Source organism: Struthio camelus, chromosome 1, assembly GCF_040807025.1.
Source record: "Struthio camelus isolate bStrCam1 chromosome 1, bStrCam1.hap1, whole genome shotgun sequence".
Classification (NCBI taxonomy): Eukaryota; Metazoa; Chordata; class Aves; order Struthioniformes; family Struthionidae; genus Struthio; species Struthio camelus.
Window position 1 is genome coordinate 117,497,693 of NC_090942.1, and position 14,244 is coordinate 117,511,936.

Below are 14,244 nucleotides of genomic sequence, written 5' to 3' on the forward strand. Positions count from 1 at the left end.
CCTTCCCTAGGTGTGCAGAGAGGCTCTGTGCCAGTGTGGTAAGCAGGCTCCTTTGTAACCTTAGGGAGCAAGCCATCAGCATGAACAACAGCACACTGCCAAACGATGTACAATGTTTTCTTCTCGTCTTTTAAACCTTCAGTTCAGTAGATGTCTTTCACCATCTGATCATGTGCTAAGCGGTCGTCTGCTAGTTCAACTATGAACTGAAAAGGCAACAGCACTATCCAGCGTATATCCGTATATTATACGGATCCAGCATATATCCTATCTTATCCGTATATTTTTGAGGACAGAAGAAAGCAACATAATCATCTCATCTTACTCTGGCACAAACTCTATGCCACTTGGACTTAGAGATTAAGTTGAATCATTCATCTGAGCTATCAAATCTGTGAAATTCAAAATTAATGTAGGGGAAAATGCAGCAGAACAGCACCATTAAACACTGCAGTATGGATTTACCTAAATATATATTTACACAGATAATCCTCTCCCATTCCATCCTCTTTTCCTCAGCCTCAAAGTAAAAGTATCCTCCCTTCCCAAGAAGAACATGCTACTTTAAAAAGACTTGGGCAATTTATCATAAAAGCAATAGAGCATATTGAGATTCTGATGTTTTACATTTTCTCTTTTTGTGACATAATAAAGTCTGTGGGGGAAAGACGGGGAAAGCTTTTTATTAATAATAAAGAAAGGAATGTAGTATATTGCAGCAAATGCTCCAGGTTTTAATCCGTCATTCAATTTGAACTAAAAAACTCCTTCCTTCTTAAAGGAGTTATACTGTGAATATACTGAAGAATAATTGCAGGATAAATATGCCACCAGTAGCTTTAAGAAACGCAGGGTCTACTAAGTCTTCACTGAAGCAAGCGAGGTTAAAGGATTTTTTGTGGACCAAAGTTTAAGTAAAATAACAGACCTCATAACAATCAAGATAGAGTGCTAAGATGCTGTTCTCCCAAACTTTTAGGTATGACTGTGCCCATCTCAAAATATATCAACACATTTTCTTTGCAAATTTCATTTGAGGACAGTCTATGCTGCCAAAAATCTGTACTTTTTCCATGATTTTTCTCTGAATAGGTAGCCATATATTTTGCACCGCGGAAAACTTTCTAAGCTGCTGAACAGTGCAGGTTTAAAATCATTTTCTTCAATACAGTGGCTATTTTGTTTGAGAAACTGGAAAGAGTACATTATGCAGCTCAGATAAAAACAACAATTTTCATTAGGATGAAGGTGACAAGCTAACATGGAGAGATGCTGTTATGTAAGGAGCAACACTATTTTCACTGCATCTCTGTTCAACTCCCTTCTTACAAGAAAAGACCAAACTTAAAGTCACCAGCACTCCTGGCTGTTCTAAAGATTTATTAAAGAGTTTGTTGAAGCTTGTGACAAGGGTAAAGAATAGAGAGAGAGGAGACTGCTACCATCAGTCCTGTCCGCCTAGTTTTGGAATGAGTCAGCCTCAGGGCAACAAGAACAGAAGGATTATCGGAAACAGTGCTGGCAGGGAATCCAACAAGTAAATTGAACAAAGGTAAGAGGCGGTACTTGATCACCCCTTCGGTCCGTCAAAAATGAAAGGGGTCCCGTGAAGACTATTTTGATGCAGGAGGTTGTGGGGTTAAGTAATGTGCTATTATTGTCACATTACAGGTTGTACTAGATGTAGCTTAGAAGTTGCTTTGAGTTTCATCAGCAACCTACCTAAACATGTGGTATAAATACAGAAAATTAGAGCATATGACAACAATAGCTTTTTTGGAAGTATTATGATAAGAAATTAGAAATGTCAACACCATTCTGTCAACAGTTTCAATGAACTATCTGTTGTCTGAATTGTCCCTACTCTTTTCTGCTCCACATAATGCAAAGAAATAGTGTTAAAATACAGCAGTATGCATTTACAATTCATTTTTTATGGGAGAACTTCTACATAAAATACACCTTTGATGTAACATATTCATGCATCTTGATGGTTCATAAGAAATAAGCAGAGAAACGTCATGACTTCACAGAAGAAACCAAGCAGTTCCTTGGTTTCAGAGAGACCAGGTGTAACTTCTGCTAAAGCCAACAGCAATACTCTGTGTCTGAAAGATTCTAAGCAACAACCCAAAGATGCTGCAGCGAGCCAGTTGCTGATTACGGGTCACAACTCGATCTCCAGGCTCCCAGGTTTACATTCCACCCACTCAATAATACAACTGATATCCAGACCCAAACTAATTTTACTGTGTTTTTGGTTTGTTCTTGAAAAATAATCTTTTGAACAGAATGGGAAAGAATTATTCTACTCTGTGCATACTAAACAATGGAAACGAGCACCTCCAAACAAAGCCAAGCAGGAGGAGTGGGGAAAAGATACACATGTACTACACAAAATTAATTTCTTGCCAGCAATGAGTGCTGTTTTTAAAAAACAAATTTTGGACATTGAGTTTAGCACAGACAGCAAAACACTTTCAGCCCTTCGAGTAACTTTTACAGTGTACCCTAATTACTAGAAACAAAATTCAGCACATAGTAGCTGTTCAAAATTGCTAGTATAATAAAATGTACACCAATATCTTTCACCTGAACCCTCATTCCCTTTAAATAGGGAAATGAACCCACCTAAATTAACTTTCTACTCCGCATACTCATGTAACTATAAATACGTACTTTGCCAAAGGGCATGTTCTACACCAATTTTATGAAAACAGTTTAGCAAGACAAGCAGCTGCCTGGTCCGAGCACAACAACCCGTTCTGAAATGCACTGTCCTTCAATAATAAATGTGCTGGGGGGGGGGGGGTACATAGTTTCTCCCACAAAAAACAACGAAAAGCACAAAACCAGGAGCAGCTGTCCCCACATGTTTTATGACATAAACTAACCTCCAATTAGCAGCTGTTAGGAGGAAAACTTTCCCCAGGGGCCTAGTTATGCAGCAATTGCAATGGTAGAAACCCGGCTTCTTCAACATCCCTCCAAAGCAGCTGGTACTGCACAGTGTCAACAACAGGACTAGATTGACTAATGGCTTGATTTGAAGTGTCAGCTAGGTCGCTCACAACATGTTAACCGTTTTGGCACATACACAGGTGTAACCATCCTATTTACATTAATGCAATTTGAATCAACATTGCTCTGTTGCCTGCAGCACCTGCATTTGACAGTCGCACACAGATCAGGGCCATGTCCTTTTACTTAGTCTGAGATTAAAAGATATCACTAGTAAATTTTACTTCTCTAAACAGTGTCTTATTCCACTGAAATGCAAGAAAGCTTGATTTTTCTGCAAGTATTTAAAGAAGAAAAATAAACCGTATTAGGTTGCTATCTCCTCAATAAACACAGTTTTATTTAGTCTGCCCTGCCTTAAAAAAAAACACACACACACACACAGAACGTGCAGAACTTAAGCCAGAAAAGATCAATGTATTCTGCTTCCAGAACTACTTCTTGTTACTCCAGTAGCAGAGTTTAACTGAATTCAGGAAAATTAGATGGTGGCGTTCAAGCATCTTCCACTTCCTTTCAAATAAGCAATGTATGGTATGAGCTTTGTCATCCTTAAACTATGTGATGCATTGTTCAAATACAAATCCAAATAGTTCCCTGGCTGCACTGAGCTCCCACTCAAAAGAGAGGCAACAAGTGACATATATCTTTAAAACATGTAGGTGGTTCTACTTACTACTTGCTCCTCCTTTTCTGCCCCTGCAATGCTACTGATACTTCCTGTATTAAGACTTCAAAACCCACCTCTACTGGCAACAGACAAGGAGGGACAGCAATGACAAGCTCAAGGAGGAGATACGCAGCTCCTTGTTAAGTCTTCCCTGCAAGAAACATACATCTTGCTGTACTCCATATACCTTCCAGCCATGTGCTCTAATCAGCAACCACATGTCTGCCCTTGTATGGAAAAGGAAAGGGCTCTTAAAGCAATGTATAAAGAGACAGAGGAATGCATCTATCACAAGTTCTGCTGAAAGAGGGTTTTTTCCTTTTCTTTTCTTTTTTTTTTAAAAACGATATCTTCATGGAAAAAAACAAAGCTACAGGCTACAGAGGGTATCACTTTGGGTTAACAGGGCATGAACAGGAGTTTCCTTCTAAAAGCTACTAACTTTGTCTTATTTTAGCATCTAGGAGCCACAGAGCAGAATCTCCACTGCACCTGCTCCTGTGAGTTTCTGCCCAGTTGGCTCCTTTTTATACACCCTTTCTGGTCTTTCCTTGATGTAGGAGGAACTAGCCACACAGGCTACCTCTCTCAGGATCTACTGCAGTAGAGCATCACCATCTCCTGTGTTACAGCCATAATCACAATGCTTGGCACAGAGCCAATCCAAGGTACCTGTGACAAAGAACACGTAGAACAGGATGGACAGATTTTTCATTAGAGATTCCAGGGAAATCTTACCTTTTACCATTGTCTGCTTCCTGTCATTTCAATGCTCTGCCCAGAGTTAGGAAAAAATAAAGCAAAAACAAAATAAAAAACACAATACTTCAGCAGAGAGGTACTAACAGCTGCTGCTCCAGCAAGACAGAAGAAAGGAAGTTGCCATAGGGCCAGGGAGCATGAAGAACAGATTCCATATGACTACCTACCTGCTTGATTGGCAGAGCATACACACCTAGTCTCTGCCTGCATCAAGAAAAACCACACCTTAAGAAATAGCAGTTCTTCATTTGGGAGAGAAAGCAGCAAAAACAGGAGACAAAAAGGGATGGAAACATCTTATATGGCAAAAGTAATCAAAAAGGAAATTTTACCTGCATACCCTGCACACTATTCCAGCGCAAGAGGTAGCACATACTAACCTTGATACCTACAGCCCAGTTCCCTGGGCCCAATTACAGCACTATCTCGCAGTCGAAGTAAACAGCAGAAGGTAAGGGGACAACTGTCTCGCTTATGTGTTACCCCCTGGATACAAAGCACATTGGGAGCATTAAGCAACAAGGAGGTTCCACGCGGCTGACAAGCAAGTCTGACTTGCATTTACTAGCACTTCTCTTCAAATTCATCTCTCTGGTTTTGGAAGGTGCTTTTATCTGATTCTTCCATTTCTCCCATCAGGAAACGGGAAAATTAAACAGAAGCAAAGCAATAGTACTGCTTCACGACCAAAGCCAAAGCCCATGTTACAAACAGGACCACAGGGGTGAGGGAAAGCAGAGAAGACTATGGAAAACAGTCAGAACCAAATTTCTTTCCATTCTGTAGGGTTGAATCAGTTGCAATGTGGCTTTTAGTTTCATCTCACTCGCAGCATATCTGACCTTCTGAATATTTGTTATCTATTTCTAGATTTTTTGCTAACGTTACAAAGTAGAGACTCATATGATACCTCCCACCCCCAAACCAGCTGCTCAGAAAGACAGCCCACAGGGCTCCTACATACTGTTAAGTCCCCAATCAGCTTGCCCCTCTTCCACCAGCGTCCTACAGCCGCTTATATTGTATTAATTCAGCAGAAGAGAGAGAAGACGGGGCAGGACAGCCAGGACAGCAGCAGCTTCCCAGGAACAAAGAGAAAGCCTACTGAGAAGCACAACAGGGAAGGGTTTTTAGCCAGGTCTCCGCATTTGAAATACCACAGCAAAATGCCTGCCTCCCCTGAAGTTAATGAGAGCATGCCACTTAACCACATGCTCGCCGTGCTAGGGGTCAGTAAGAATTACCTTGCACCCTCCCTAACTCACCTGTTACTCCTGGAACTCTTGAGGACCTGGGAACAAAAGCAGAGGAAAAGACAACAGCTTGTTCCAGTGGCTGAGCCACAAGATCTGGTGAAGGTCTCAGCATACACACCAACCCTGCGCCTTCCTAGCTGTCTTTCACCAAGCCTATGCAGATTACAAACTCCGAGATATGAAGTAAATACCTGTGGTGCTCCAAGCACAGAGTGGCACTTGCATGCCTTAAGCCAATATGGTAATTTACACTAACCAAAAATAAGAAGGTGTTTACCCCACTTTTAGGGAGCACACTGGCCAGCAGCTTGCCTCAGGACAAGACAAAACCCCCTAAGCTATGCTTTTAACGGTAAGTTGAGGAGGTGCTCCAAATTTGTAACATGATGATCTACAAATAAGGCTAACGAAACGGTCACTTAGTGCCATAATCAAGACATCACACTGGGGCTTAAATATTTGTGTTCTCTTAAAAAAAAAAAAAAGAGGTAACAGATCATCTCTCCCTCTCTGCCCATTTCTCCAGACAGGAGAAAGTTCCATAGACTCTCAGAAGAGTTTAGGTTGAAAGGGACCTACAGACATCATCTAGACCAACCCCAACCCCCACTCCAAGCAGGGCTAACTTCAAAATCAGATCAGGTTGCTCAGGGACTCATCTGGCTCAGTTCCAAAAATCTCCAAGGATGGAGATTTTGCAACCTTCCTGGGTGCCTGCATCAGTGCTTTGGCTGCTCTCACGGTGAAGAAATTTTTTCTTTATGTTGAATCGTAACAACCCTTAATATTCCCTTTGTCATCTATCAGTATATGGCTGCCCACCCTCTTACTGCTTTTGCTTTCCTTTTCACTTCATTTTCTTGATGGTTTTTTTTTTTTTTGAATATCACCCTATTTTTTCAAAATTATTACCTGATATTCACCTGAGTTTTACAGTTCCCAGTTTGTTCTGGAATCCTTTAGTATCAGCAGCATTCATAACTGAATTACTAAGCTACTAAAGGCTTATGCCTTAAAATTGTCCAAACTTTCTATTGTTTCTTAATGACTTTATTTCCTTCTGTAACTTTAAAAAAAAAACCTTACTATTTTGCAGAGTTTTACTCACCGTCTATTTTCATCTCCTTTCACTATGAACAAACAAACTTTATTTAGATGATGCAAAGGAGACAATGGAAAATTAGAAGCCTCTTAAACCCTGCCAATACTTTTGCTAGTCTTGTTAGTGCTAAACAAAAAAAAAAAATTACGTTTCCCTTAAAATTTCCCTCTCAGTAAAAACACAAAGCTATTGATAAAGTATCAATTTTAGCATTCATCACAATTTCTTCCTAAAAATACATCACCTTAGTATTAGTATTCTTGATTGTAAAACCAGAAGTCAGTAACAACTGAACAAAGCAACTGGAAGAAACAGAAAGAATAACTGACCGAGGACTGAAATGAAGATATTGAGAGATGAGATCTGAAGATTGAATTATCTCGCTTTTGAGAGAGCCATTTTCCACAGGAATTGGTCTGACATTTAGGAAGCAAGACCGCTACTGCTCTAGCAATAAGCAATAGTTCAGCTAAAAAAAATAAAAAAAAAAACAAAGAAGAAAAAAAGGCAGCGAGGAGATGAAAAGGCATAAGAATTAAAGCAACTCAAGCCATGCCCTTTTGTTTCATGGCATGAAATCCACGTTTTCTTTTCAAATTGTCACACACTGGTACAAGGTTATCATACTATCACAGCATGGGGACAAAACAAAATTAGATACACAATCTGTTCTTCGGACATGAGCAAGTGGATAGTAAGTTTCTGCTCTCAAATATGAAATCATTCATTGCGACTTGATCGTAGGGCAAGCTTTTTCTATTAAGAAGCTCTGAACAGTTCAGTGTGCGGCAGAGACCAAAAGCTCTGGACTGATCCAAGGTATTTCAGCATCATGTACAATGACAGAAGGCATATTACAGCTGACGCTTTCAAAATTAGCCCAGCAAGAACAAGAGTACTTTAATAATAACCAACACCTCACCTTTATTCAAGATACTTTATAAACTAGTAGCTCACTATACATCCAACAGAATTATGCACCCTGGGCAGAAGACAGAGGGACAAACTTGTCCAATAATAGTCTAGTGACTCCCAGCAGCCAATTTTTGAAGATGTTTTAATGGGTTTTGGGGATAGCCTCTTTAAAAAGGATAAAAGGGTAATGGAGAAAGTGGTAAGAGAAATGCAAGATCCCTATGGGTTCAGCTCTCCAGCAAGCACCTGTACTTGAATACTTCAGAATACAAACTACTACAATTATTCTCTGGACGAGAAACTTACTTCCTGGCAATACTGCAGAATTCCTTCTTTAGTTCTGATGCAGGTCTTGGTCCCAGATGGGTCAGATTCCCATTTTCCATTCTGAACATTCATGTGCATATTGAGTTTGCCACAGAACATGGCAATTTGAGGCTCTGCCAACAATCCGGCATTTCCATCAGCAGGCACCTGGAAGAAGAACAAAAAGAAGGTTTTAAACTCGTGATGGACATTTCAGTCCACCCAAAGCAGTAACAGCCCAAACAAACCCAAATCAATCACTAGGCTTACCCACTTGTGGCAGTAAAGACAAAAATTATTTGATTCAGGCAGATTTGAGACACACAAAAAAAAAACCAACCAAAAAATAAAAAACTCCACATACCCACACAGGAAACTCTTGAGAAAATTTCTTACTTTTTCCTAATTATTAGTGACCCCCCCACACACACAGTGCCAGTACACAAGTTACATTTATGTAATCATGTTGCAGTTGCATATGTTGTTCTATGTTTAGCCCACATCTATAAGATATTTTGACCCAAAGGAATTTACATCTTCAGATTTTGTTATGCCATAGCATGTTGATTTTTGTGTTTTGTTTTTGTTCTGTTTTTTTTTTTTTTTAGGACCATCTCTAGTTCATTTCTTGTTGAAAGTGCAGGCTGTATTTTAGATGTCTTATAAAGCTAACGGGTTAAAAGAGTCTTCCATCTAAGCTTTGTTCCGATTGAACCTTAAAGTGCAGTGGTTGAAGTAACAACGTGGGAGCGCTAAGGGTTACGTCTAACTCTTAGTAACATATTTCTAAGAGTAATATTACCTATGTAAATAAGCACTGTAACACATAAGCTTAAGATATACTACCTAAAGTGCTCTTCCTTGCCTACTACAGGTCCACTGCCTGTGAGGTCTTGATCCTGCCCAACACCACAAGGTGTTTCCCTTATTGAAATGCCTGTGTGCTATATAAGAGTAAGGAGTTAAACAACAATGTTACCTCCAGCAATTGCTGAAGTGAATGTGATTCTGTAGCATCTATTAGCTTTCTACGTGCATTTATAAAGAAAAGTTAATTAACCCTCTCCTCCCACAAACCTTGAAGTTGGTTTAAATAGCAAACCTGCATGATACATGGGCAAAGCAGAAATAAGGTCTGTGGAGCCTTATTTAGAATTGCCTTATTTGGATGTTATTCCTTCCCAAAACACTTTGTATTCATATGAAGCATTTTTATGAAATTAAATACCTTCAAGATTCTGTTCCATTATTTTTATATGTGGGTCTTTTGATCAGTACCAGAAACCACCCCAAGAATCTGTATTATGATTCCATAAAAATAGGAAGAGATGCCAAACATCCTGTGTTTAAAAAAAAAAAAAAAAAACACTATAAAACCATCCTTTCCCAGGGTGTAAAGTGCATCCTACCGCGTAACTCATCTTAATCCCCAGCACTGCCGAAATCAATCTCAAGATGCTGAGAGGGGAATGAAACTATTAAAGAGTAGATAAATCAGTAGCTGAAATGAATGAATCAGCAGGTCTACCACTGCAGTGATGTTGAGCAAAAATATCTGGCAAGACTACAACAGAAAACACATGACCAACACCAACCTTAAAGAATCTGCTTCCAACCAAGAATGGGAATAAATTATACTGCATAAATCACCATCTGGACTACAGAAGATTGATGTCTGCTTAATTTTTCAACAAGACCAACTAGGTAAGCCTCTTCCTCAGTACAACTCCTCGGGTAAGGAACATATGCTCCACACAGCCCAGATGCACCTTTTTTTTTTTTTTTTTTAATCATTGCTCTCTAGAGGTTTTCATACCATGCAAGTATTGTTAAAATTCTTCCATCCCACAGTCCAGTGATATTGCTCCTTATGATTACGTAAATGTAATCAGGAAAGGATGTTTCCACCATCCTCATTCATAGAAAATAAATAAATAAATAAATAAGAGAGAGTAAAAGACAGCGCGCATGAGAAAGTCTGGTTTGAACAACAGTACGATTTATGCCATGGAGCTAATCTTCCTCTGCCTGACCTACCACCCTGATAAATTAGAATTCCATTTTGCTATGCAAACAGAAAAGCGGAAAACTATTTGCAAGACTTTGTGCAAATGTTCCTATGTGGTAGAACAAAATGACTACTGCAATTAAAAGTGGAGAAGTTGTATTAACTTTTTTATTAAACTCTTATTTTACACTCAAAATAAAATTAAGGTAAGTCGTCTCATGTTTAGGCCAAACAGATCATCACCACAATGCCCGGACTCTCATCGAAGTTGTTGTCTTCATGCACCTTTACCACTAGTACTAACAGAATCCTAAAATCCCGTTCAGGCAAACAAAACCAAATGAGTTGCTAGAAAATCCATACTGTGCGAGGGTTTAAGGAGGAGACAAAAGGTTACACAGCAACCCTTCAACTCTGTCTAGCTCTTTACATTTTGACCTATGAGACTGCAGTTTCAAGAACAGCTATACTAGTATAAACAGCAGATGGGTGAGGGGTCCCTCCTCATCGCTCCCCCCCAACCCCCTTCCAATTTCTCCACTGAAAAGGTTTATGGACCCTTTCTCGAGTGACTAAACACACTACCCCAACAGAAAGAAGTCCTGGTCTTTCTCCCCCCACCCCTTCCTCTAGGCCAGCATTCTCCCAGGTTTCCAGTTTCCATCAGAGGGATGCAGCAGGGACTAAAGAGAGCACTGGGCACATAGCTGCAGGACACAAGCAGGAGGCAGAAGGGAAGGGGACAATCTTTCCTCCTGCATGGGAAAGCCTGGTAGATCAGCTCATGTTGTCTTGTGGAGCCACATTTTAACAGAAATAAAGAGATCCTGCTTCCAGATGTTCTGCTCTTTGGAAAATAATGGTTCATTCTACTTTAAATGTATATGCTTAAAGTATTCTGTTCAACTTCAACATCTGGGAAACACAAGGCAAAGGTAAATCTCTTCTCAGGGTTATGCTCATTATAAGGAAGGTCAACAGCTACTCACTGCCCCTCAAGGTTCTAAAGGTGCACCCACCACGTTTGAGGTACAAGATAAGGCACAGTACGCAATTATGTTTAAATCTCTCTTTTTAATTAGAAGCCTTCTCTTGAGAAAAGTTACAAACATTTTAAAAATTTAGGAAAAACGGGAGAGAGGGATAGAGAGAGAGAGAAAGAGAGAGAGATTGTCTTACAGTAGGTATTCATATGCAGCATCTTCTCCGTTCTTCATTTAAAATAAAAAAATAAATACTATATGCCTACACTGATAAAAATTTGGCACCAAATAAACATTGGAGGAATCAACACCTAACTACCCTAATGCATTAGGTTAGCATTGTAAGTTAACTTGTCCACAATTAAAACAAACATTTCAGTCTTAAGAAAAGGAGGGCCAGGTATTTTCCCGTCCTCTTTAAGATGTTACGCGCTGCCTCAATTTAGCCTCGAAAATGAAGCACTTCAGGAATATCTCTGTCGGCAGAGATTTCCCTTTACTATGTAAACTCCTCTTCTACTGTGGCTCTAATAAGCTTTGTACAATTTAACTGTCAATCATCACTGGCCTTAGAGGATTTTTCCAGTAACTGGGATGGCACATCAACTGGCTTGCCTTCTTCTGTGCTTACTTATTCTAACATCTCAAGAAGCTCAGGAGAGCATCCCAAACATGACATATCTACAACTATAATACAGAGGTAAGTATTTGCAGTTTGTCTAGAAAAATTTGCAAAAAACGCTCTAGTTTAAAGCATTTTTTTCCCTTATAGAAGGAGCACAACTCTAGAAGTGAGTCATTCCATGAGTCTGCACCTGTCACTCTATTCACAGATATTTTTAAGTTTCTCAATAAAGCTCACCCAATCAGTATCTCTATCAAATTAATATAGATTTAATTAAAACAGATCTGCCATTTCATGACTGCCATGGGCAATTTTAGTGTATGCAACAGTCATAAAATAGCAAATTTAAAATTTCTTTCAGTCAAAGTCAGAAGCTGTAGATTTATGGAGGTCTTACCACATGAATTTCAGATAGGGAAGTTTCTGGGGTTTTGGGTTTTTTTTTGTTTTTTTGGTCTTAACTAGGAAGGGAGCTAAAATTAGGGAAAAAAAATGCAACAGTTTGCTCAGGGTGCTATCAATTTAATAACATGACAACCTATGAACAGCTCCTTACAATCTCATTCCCTTCAGAAGAGAAAGAGACTTCTTCCCCTAGCTTAATCAAATTACTAAAGCAAGTCATGATCATATTTAGCTTTCTGGATTCTGAGCTGACAGGGCCATACTAATTAACTGCTCAGTATAGCACTTCATCTTATTGATTAAGACAGCTAAATGCTTCTAATCATAAAGAAATACAAGAGCAATTAACAGACACTGTAAACAGAACTGAAGCATTTACATCATAATCATGAATAATTCAAATGCTCAGCTTCCCAAGTTGAACTCCTTCAGAATGCCCTTAAAGCGAGGATAATAGGTTAATGGATTTGTCTATTATATCCCTGGCTAAGATGCAACACTGAGTTTTCTAATTAACTTTTTGCAAATACTTAGAGTGGAATTAACACCTTTTCAACCTTTTTGAATCTTTTATCAGAAAAACAACAACAAAAATTAAACTAGTTAATGCCTGAAAGTAAGTGCTTACCTACCACTGTGTAGCCCTGGTACTTAAACTGAAACCTCCTCACTTTTAGCAGTGAGCTGCAATTTTATTCATTGCATTTTCAGTGTGGTATCTGTGAAACTTGTAGTTACACTGCAGAAGTGTTAACAGGTAAATAGACTTACTGTGGAAAACAAATCATCTTTGTACTGCTATCTTCCTGCTCTTTCTCTAAAATAATAGGCTTCTAATCCAAGATTTTGCCACCTGATTTTTCCTATCTGGAGAAAATAAGAAGTTAATGTGCTACAGCACTTCTTGTGATTGACTTATTGAGAAAACTAGCAGCTTCTTGCTTTTCAGGAAGCTACTTGTGCAGAAACAGTTGATGTTAATGAAGACCTTGCTGCAGAGCTGATCGTTAAAACACAAGAGATAATCCTAAAAGCCTTTTTGACGAAGGGGCAAAGGAGTGTTTTATGAGATACCTTGGCATCGCTAGTCCCAGATTTAAGAGACAAATCCTACTGGACTCTTGCTAACACTTGAGCAACATCCCAACTACCACTGTACCACTGTAAGACCTCCTTTCGCCCCATTCTGCAAGGATACATACTATAGCTTTGTTACTTCTGTTTCCCTCAAACAAAGAGTCAGCAAATACAGTGACTGACAGTGCAATTCTAGCATTAATAAAAAAGGTGGAGGGAGTATTCCTATATTTTTAAAGAATATCTTTTCCCTTTTAAATTATAAACAAATATTAACTCCTCTGGCTTCTGTGCTACAATTTCTACACAATTCTTTGAAAGGCCAATAGCTTTTGTTTTTGTTTCTTAAATATACACCAGACTCTCATGATCAAATAATTCCAGTAGCATTTCACCCTGGCCTGAACTCGATAAAGCAGAGATGCATTTTTTAGATTTAGACCACTGGCCACAAACCTGTGGGTACTGCACCAAGCTATATAGTGCGTTGCGCTCTTTCACAGGCCACCTCCCTCTACTACCATTTTGATGGTAACACAATGCATAGGTAAAAACACAAAAGCTGAATTCTATAAAGCTAAAAGTGCATGCTATGTATTTGGTTCAAAATAACTACCTATTCTAAATAACGGACACTTCAAAGAAAAACATTTCTAGTTCCTTCCTCTTTCTCTATGCCGTCCTACACAGCAATCCTACGTAACAAGAGCCCTTTTGTTATTTTACCAACTAGAATGCAATAGCAAATGAAAATTCTTTATCAAGATGCATCATACTGCCCCTCTTGCCAGCGCCCCACAACTGAATTCAAGAGCATTCCCAAGATACATGCTCTTTCAGATCACAGTACCCGAGCTCTAAGGGATCTCATTTTAATCTAGGGCACAGATTCCCAAATTAAGAACTGCAAGTTTAGCAATGAATTCAGGAAAGTATTTGTGCAATTTAATTGTATAAGGCTGATTGATATCACATGGGAAAACAAAAGAAACATCAGGTCTCCCACGCTTACTGCCCACTCACTTCCTATCTAATCTGAGCTCTCTCTCACCTACAGAAAACTCAGCTCCCCGAACAAGTTGGTAGTTATTGTGTTTTAGCCTTGCTTTACTAT

General features: G+C 39.2%; 1 protein-coding gene across 4 annotated transcripts in view; it reads right to left on the bottom strand.

The window, feature by feature from the left end:
• APP (amyloid beta precursor protein) overlaps positions 1 to 14,244 on the bottom strand; it is a 231,062-nt gene that overhangs the window by 174,558 nt on the left and 42,260 nt on the right. For all 4 annotated transcript variants that reach the window (XM_068911547.1, XM_068911542.1, XM_068911533.1 and 1 more), the window contains exon 2: positions 8,033 to 8,200. In XM_068911547.1, the coding sequence (XP_068767648.1) occupies positions 8,033 to 8,200 (168 nt within the window). The remainder of the gene's footprint in view (positions 1 to 8,032; positions 8,201 to 14,244) is intronic.